This window comes from Alosa alosa, chromosome 2 (genome assembly GCF_017589495.1).
Source record: "Alosa alosa isolate M-15738 ecotype Scorff River chromosome 2, AALO_Geno_1.1, whole genome shotgun sequence".
Lineage (NCBI taxonomy): Eukaryota > Metazoa > Chordata > Actinopteri > Clupeiformes > Clupeidae > Alosa > Alosa alosa.
The window spans coordinates 6451683-6459756 of NC_063190.1; the positions used below are offsets into that span (position 1 = coordinate 6451683).

The window sequence follows — 8074 nt, forward strand, 5'->3', positions numbered from 1 at the left end:
TCATGAAAGGCTTACTGTGGAATACCAATCTGCAAGTTATAGCGATAAAAAATGCAAGATGAGGGTAATTTGACCTCTCTGTGGATTTCCACATCCCTGCAGTGTAACTAGGCTGGACTGCTTAACTAGAAATGATTAATTACAGTCGTGCTGCATTGGGAGATTATGGTTTCTTATTTCAGGCCTGATTACAAACTTTGTGCACATATTTACAAGATAATGAATGCAATATGATAATAAACAATAATCAGGTTTTCTTTTGAACATTTGAAATGATTGTGATCACAGTAAATCTTTCATTAAAACCCTGTATATTTTCCATCTGTGTATGTACCATTTTCAGCAGCCAAATCACCTATATAGAACTGTGTGTGGAGGGGTTGGTGGTAATGAAGGGGTTGTTCAGTGTGTGTGTGTGTGTGTGTTTGTGTGCGTGTGCATGCGCGCGCTTGTCTATCTGATATACCTCCTCTATGTTGGAATTGAAAGTGTGAGGGTATCTGTGAGTGTATGTTTGTGTCTGTGTGTGTGTGTGTGTGTGTCTGTGTGTGTCAGCTGTAGAGTCAAATTTGGCAGTATAAGATGTCCGCCCCGTGCTGCCTCTCCTCCCTCCCTTCTTCATCTTTCTCTGTCTCTGTCCATCTCACCACACTCATCCTCTCCTTTAGTCCCTGTCCTCCCTTTCCTCCACCCCTCCCTCCCCCCAACCCCTTCCCCTCTCTGCCCGTGCGGGAGCTCTTATGGTGGGCTGTTCTTGTGTGCCGCTCCCCTGGCAGGAGAAGGAGGACAAGGCAGTGCTGCAGGCAGAGGTGCAGAGTCTCAGGCAGAACAACCAGCGGCTGCAGGAGGAGTCCCAGAGCACCGTGGCGCGCCTCATCAAAGTCACCGAGCTCTTGTGCAATGTCAACAAGCCCTGCTAGCCTCGCTGCCGCTGCCGCCGCGGCAACCGCTGCCACAGGGACCCCTCCCAATCCAGCAGCCTGCTTCCCAGGACCTACTTCCATAGGCCCACACTGATACACACACACACACACACACACACACACATACGAGTGCAGTCAGTGCACGCTAAACAATACAAAACAAAACAAAATAAAAACTGCTAGACTTCCAGCAATCCACCAACCAACCAACCAAACAAGCAACTGAACAACCAAACTATTCACATAGCTCTAGCAGGCCCAGGTGGCGGTTGACTCTAAAACGATTCCAAATGAGTCAAGTCCTGACCTGCGCCAGGTCTGGGCCAGATTAGTGTCGCAACCCGAAACCATCTGGGATGCATGGAGATGCAGTGTGCAGTGTGCTGTCCTACTTTCAGACAGCTCATAAATGCCTGCCCAGAAGTGTCTCACTCCCCTTACTAGGCAGCCTCCATCCTTTATATCTCTTCAAACCCATGAACACAAAAACGCATGTATATATATACTCACCGTTGTAGGGAAGGTTCTTAGTGCAGACCACAGGCTCGCAGTAGATTATCAGTCTCAATTAAAGTATTTACAGATGGGACCTCACATATTTATAACACTTACATCAATTGACAAAAAAAATAGAGTTGGGAACCATTCATTAGCATTCTAATACATGCTATATCAGTACATAGGTAATATATTATGTCCTGCTACAGAATGGAGACCGTTTATTCTATTCCGTCCGCTCAGTCCAGTCCATTCAAGAACATTTGAACAACTGTTGCTGATTGTTTAAACGGGCAGGGACAGGTTGAGGGAGGTTTCTTATTTCAAATAAGTAATGTGTACAGGTGTTTACGTATGGGTTACGTGTGTCCTGGGACCATAGTACTTATCGGCCCACATTACAGACCAGTGGGGCAGAATAGCATTTGTTCCTTGGGAAACTGAGGGGAACACATTGCCAGCAAAGCCAAACAAATAGGAAAATCGGAGCTGACAGCAGTTGCTGAACAGGTCTCTTGTACAGTATTGGTGTGCCTGATGGGTATTGACTCTAAAGTGGAGCTGAAAACAAAACTCATTTACAGCGGGCCCCCGAGCCCTTGCAGATGCCCGGCTTCCCCTTTACCTGTCCAATCACAACTAGGACTTGTCATTTCCTTTCCCTCTGCGCACGTCAGCCTAAATATGCAACGACTCGGCCTGAGGTGAGGAGCGTTCTGCCCTGACCGAAGGTGTCCGGTGTCTTCTGCTCACATTAATACACAATCACACACACACACACACACACACACACACACTCTCTCTCTCTCACAAACACACAGGAACACAGCCTATGCTGAAGAGACAACAGTGAGGTGTAGCTGGAGGGACAGTGGCTCTCCCACTCTCTTGTATGAACGTGGTGCTGTTCTGGACAGACTTGTTCACTCGTCCCTGCTTTTCGTGGGAACTCTAGCAATGGACTGACTCGACCAAACCATGTACCAACTACCAAATCCTCTCTCCTCTGGCCTCTGCTACAGACCACACCATGAGTGTGTGTGTGTGACTGTGTATGTGTGTGAGTGAGTGTGTGCTTTGGGTAGGAGGGGGATGCTACCCATATGGGTCAGGGGAGAAACATTTCAAAAGGGATCGATTGACTCATGGAGAGTACTGGCTCTTTGGGGTTGGGATGTGAAGGGGAACCCTGCCTGCGTCACTGCGGAGATGGGAGTACAGGGGCCTGCGTGTGGGCCTCAACCGGGACTCTCTTTGTGCAGCCCTTGTGCCTGCCAATATCGCCCCCGGTGGACACAAGGGGAATCGCCATACACAGCCATTTTGCTGCAGGACCGCAACAAAAAGAAATGTACTGTAAAGGGAAATGACTTGAAATTGTGTGGTATTTCTTCAAATGAACAATTTAACTGAGCCATTTTTTATTATTATGAGTGTCATTATGTTTGCGCTCCTCCTTAAAGGGACATTTTATTGTAAAAGGAACTCAAAAGTCTGTTATTTTATGCCTAAGAAGCACCGCACTTGAAAAGAAGCTGAAGAGAGTGGAAGGTGTTTTTCCCGTGGTGGTCTGCTGGTTGGTCTGCATTTGTTTTTGCTCACACTAGCATTGCCTTCATTTGGTTATACGAACACAGTACATGTGTGGCTTTACCCATTTTGCTTTTTGTCTTTTTGCTTTTGCCTTGTTGAAAAATGAGTGGATTCTCACCCCTTACCTCACCTTCAGGTTCAGTGCGAGGGGGTATTTGGGGGAAAGTGTGTGTATGTGGGGGGGGGGGGTGTAGATAAGTGTCAGATGGTGGAGCCGATGGTGTACTCGCCCCCCTGGTTCATTTACCCTCATCCCCAGATATCCTGCCTGCAGATGCCAGGGTATTTCACCCCTACTCACACACCCTGGCTGAGCCAGCACATACATACACACACACACACACACACACACACATATTGGCACACACACACATACATGTATAGACACACACCATCACAATCCATGATACAGCTACTCACAATCTCTGAAAGGGATTGCAAGCAAATGCTGAGTAATAATGAAATATCAGTGTATACTATATGTTGTAAATAAGTCTTTTACTTCCTCTTGTTGTAAATAAGTCTTTTACTTCCTCTTGTCATTTTTAAGTTTATTTTTGAGTCACTGTGATTAACCGGTACCAGCAGAATAAGATAAAATATTAAGATTAAATTATAAAATCTATATCTTTATCTCTATGTGAAGACATGTACAGCTGAATGGCTCTGTGTGATGAGTAGTACACTCCAGTTGCGCACACCCTCCAAAGCAAGGCATTTGTGCAGATATGTGCTCAAACTAATTTGATTGAAATTGTCGCAGAACGTGATGCTTAGTTGGGTTTAATTAGTGAAATGGCCTTGTACAAGATTTCTATTATGTTTGACTTTGTGCTGTATAGTTACATAGATTGTAGGAGGTTGTTTTAAGCACGAGAATGCACCAAGCAACTTCCGGGTTTCCCCTTCTGTATGTGTGTATGTATGTAAAAAAATGTAATAACTTATTAATCTTGCAAATGTGGAACTCCTTGTTAGATGTCTTAGTGCTGAAGGGAAGGCTCAGCAAATCAATGTGCAACTGAACTGAAAGTTATAGGAAGTTTCTGTTTGTGTTCCTCCTGGAGATATTAGTTTGCAAAAGTCACATACTGTAAGTTAAATATGTCACTTGCAAAAGACATAAGGAAACTGTTAAACTATGTTTGAATATAGTACATTATTTTACATTAGTAGTGATAATATAAATGATTATAAACCTTTTGAGCTTTCCATTCAATGCTCAGAACCCATGTTATCACAAAGATCTTGTATGTTGTGAGGTATGCCTTAATGGATAAACCTTGGATTTTCCCCCAAGAGGTTGGGGAAGATTCATCACCTATGGGAAAATGTGAAGGCTTAACTCTTAGATTTTGTGCCTACTTTATTAACAATTTATGGGGTTCTATTCATGCTTAGTTTTTCATTTAAATTTCACGGCATTTCAAATTGTCTCCTGATGTACAGATGCTCTTTCATAAAAATGATGACACCAAGCGACTCAATGAAGGAGTTTTCCAACGTTTTCTAGAGTCTTCCATTCTGTGTCATGACAAGAGTTGGCCTCTTCTTGGGACAGAAGGCCTGTCAAATTGTTGCTTGGATATTTCAAGATTGTGTTTATCTCATTGTTGATAACCATGCATTTAAACCAGTCACAAACATCCTGTTTAAGCTATGTTTGACTTTTTGGAGCGTTTTAGACTTTTTGATTCAGTGTTGTCATGTTATGCTATTACAGATTGTCATATGATTCAGTGTGATCTGTGCAAAACAACAAACATTTGCATTTTGTGCACTTTAAAAGTCCATAGGTGATGAAATGCCACTTAGTATGGAAGTGTGAACGCTGCAAGCAGCAAGCAGAGGAATCGAAACCACAGAACAATCTCTCAGTAACTCTGCCCTACTCTCAGAGCGGGTATAAAGTCTTATCTCAGATCCGATTTATAAGCCCCACGACCAACTGACCCCAAACTCCGCTCCTTAAAGTGTCTGGTTTAATGTTTTCCTTCTTCACACATCATGTGTCAGTTTGTGTTGGTTGTTTCTTTTTCTGTCATTCTCCCTCTTCTTCAACTGCTCTCACCTCACAGTTTGTTACAGGAACTCCTCATACTCCTCATTGAGTGTAGTACCTCAGCATAAGACAGAGAAGCTTCTCAGTAGTCACACGCAGAAGACGATGATGATGGTGATGATTATGGTTGTGGTCATGAGGATACATCCACCAAGCCTGTGCTCCTGGAGGGAGGAGCAATATCATCACATGGGCTGTTGTGACATGTGCAGTTGTGCAGGTTTGCATAGGGGGGCAGAGGCATAGTTAAATAAGCTTGGGGGGGGGGTGTTAGACAGTGCTGAGGATGCCTTGGTCACATTGAGTGGCACCCATACCACCCAAACACACACAGACACTTACAAACACACACATGCACACACACACGTACAGTCATACACAGCACTGCACAATACTCTGCCATGTACTCAGTCGTGAGGCCTGCAGCACAGTGAAGGAGACCAGGTTCACAGGCTGTGGATCTGACAACAGTATCAAACCTCTCCAGTTAGTCTTCTGTATGTCTGCGCAGATGAGGAAAGCGTTGGAAGTGTTGTTCATGTATTTGACTGGAGGGCTCCTGGCAATAAAAACAATCCTGTATCTGTACAAATATCCAGCCTGTGTTTTTGGACTTTGTCAAATGTGCCTTTGTGTGCTCTGAAAAAACAAGAGCTCTGTTCATAAAATGTAGATCCCATCACAGTTCAGTAATTATATCCCCCCTCAATCCTGCACAAACCATCTTTCCCAATGCGCTGCGGCTAATCAGATGGTGATGGTGCACTGCACACAGGGCCTGGACTTCAAAGCTGGAAGTGCTCTCTTTCTCTCTCTCTCTCTCATGCTCTCTCTCTCTCGCTCCTACATCAGACAGAAAGATGAAATCAAACATCATGGCAACACCAAATCCCATTGATATGATAATGACAAAAGTGTTTGAATTGTGCAGTTCTTTGAATATCATTTGCTGCACTACTGTCACCTGATTGTGTCAACAGTTGCAGGGAACATCCAGGCTGAAAACAAGCATTGTAGAGTTACTTATGACCAACTGTAATGTTTTAAATCAACTTGCATCACCAATAAGCAGTCAGAAGTAAAAGTGGATACATTGGCCAAACCAGTGGCCACATAACGTTGGTATAAATCTCCCCAGTGTTAACTATTGTCAGGGTGCGATTTGTGTAAAAACCAGAGGGGGGATGATTTTTAATAAGTTTGTAACCCCCCCCAAAAAAAAAAAAATGAACGAACGATTCATAGCCTAGTAATGTCATGGCTAATAATACCCTATATTATTTTTGCCACCTTTGTAACATTTTAGTTTTAGTTTACCGTGGTGTATGATGTATGATTTCTAAAAGTTATTTGTCTACTAGGCCTATAGCCTACTGGCTGATTTATCAAACGAGTGCTTTCTCGTTCGTCCTCCGCAAACTACAGGTGTTTCGGTAGAGAGCCATTGAATAAATGATGTCAAGCAATTTCTGTAACACTTTTTGTGACATTCAGCAAATATCTCCTCATTTAATGTAAGTTCCTTCGGACAATAGGCCTACGTTCTACTCTACGTGCAGTTGTCCTCCATCTCAGTTGCATCCGTTTTTTTAATTTTGAAGGTTCTAAAACATTATTATGCTCCACTGAATCCTTCTCGTTTTCTTTAATTTGTCCAGCTAACTTTTCCATTGAAACTAGCCATTAATGATGGATTACACACTCGACATTCTGAAATGTCCTGCACGATCAAGGCCAAATTAAGTTATCACGCAGCCACTGTGTCAGCAGCATGAGTGCTGACGGTGACGGTGCGTTTCTGATGTCAGATTATTATGTAGGCTAGCCTGTTCTCACGTTGCAGCGCTTTACTTATATGAAGTAGCATTAATCAATATGAGGGGCAGAGGGGAATAAATGTTGTCCCCACCGGGAATAAAAATAATTTAGCATAGGTAGGGATAGGAAAACCAGAGGGGGGGGAATCCTCACCATCCTCACCCCCCCTACAAATCGCACCCTGACTATTGTATTTTAATGGGGTTTAACTGTGTGGACTAAAACACAGCTGGAATTTAAGAAAAATTAAATCTCTTAGATTTTGAATCTCTCATTGATCTCTCTGATCGGCTTTTCCACTTCCAACATTACTGCACCAATAATACATTGGACACAGCATGGGAAACTACAGTACACTAGCACAGGCACAGTTGACACGGGGAATTATCACATAACTCTGGCACTAATTGAACTATGATGTTATGAGCTGGGGCTAAACAAGAGCTAACAAAACAATTGCAGAAAGTATGGACCTGATTTTATTTAGGTGGAGGTTTCATCTGAGCATTTTTATCACATACATGCAGCAGGCCCTTCTCTAAAGACTTTTCGATTGCATAAATATTGATGTGGCGGATCAAAGGAACACGTCCAGTGCGTGTAGCTAGCCATCTTTAGTGATTCAACACCCTGACAGATTTATTAAGATTCTCATGCCCATATGACACAGAGGGAGAGAGAGAGACACTCACCAGAAGCTGAGACACCTCTGATTGGCCATCAGGATTCATTCATTTTAGAGGCAGATTATCATTTATAGTAGAAGAACTATCCATTTTGCCTTTAAGTCAACACAACGCAAACACTTCCCTGGATTACATCTCCTGGAAGGTTTTACTAAACAACCTGGCCCAGCACAGCACTTTGTCTTTCATACCCTGACACCTGTGGTGCGGCTGTTGACAACAATACCCCTGGCTTATGTCTTTATTTGGGTCTGGAGAGCTCTGCTGGATCTCCACGGGCCAAAGTAAAACGTGCCTCAGACATGGATCAAGAGCTTAAGGGCCTCTGCACACTGCATAACGCATTTGAGTCATCAATGTTCTATAAACACAGGCATGGCGGAGGGATAATTTCACAGTCTGGGCTAAAAGTGGGAGCGGGGTGGGAATTTTCTGAGGTAGATTGAAATTAATTTCATTAGCCTATGTCCGATGGCAAACGAGATTGATTCATG

At 43.5% G+C, this 8074-nt stretch overlaps 1 protein-coding gene across 5 annotated transcripts in view; it reads left to right on the forward strand.

Annotated features, from left to right (window-relative positions):
• Window positions 1-5668, forward strand: part of zmp:0000001168 (signal-induced proliferation-associated protein 1) — a 44979-nt gene extending 39311 nt beyond the window's left edge. For 3 of the 5 annotated variants that reach the window (XM_048230925.1, XM_048230919.1, XM_048230933.1), the window contains one exon: window positions 773-5668. In XM_048230925.1, coding sequence (XP_048086882.1) covers window positions 773-1006 — 234 coding nt within the window. In that variant the 3' untranslated portion in view covers window positions 1007-5668. The remainder of the gene's footprint in view (window positions 1-772) is intronic. The other 2 variants (XR_007192132.1, XM_048230940.1) reach the window with 2 other exon arrangements.
• Window positions 5669-8074: the final 2406 nt, after the last annotated feature.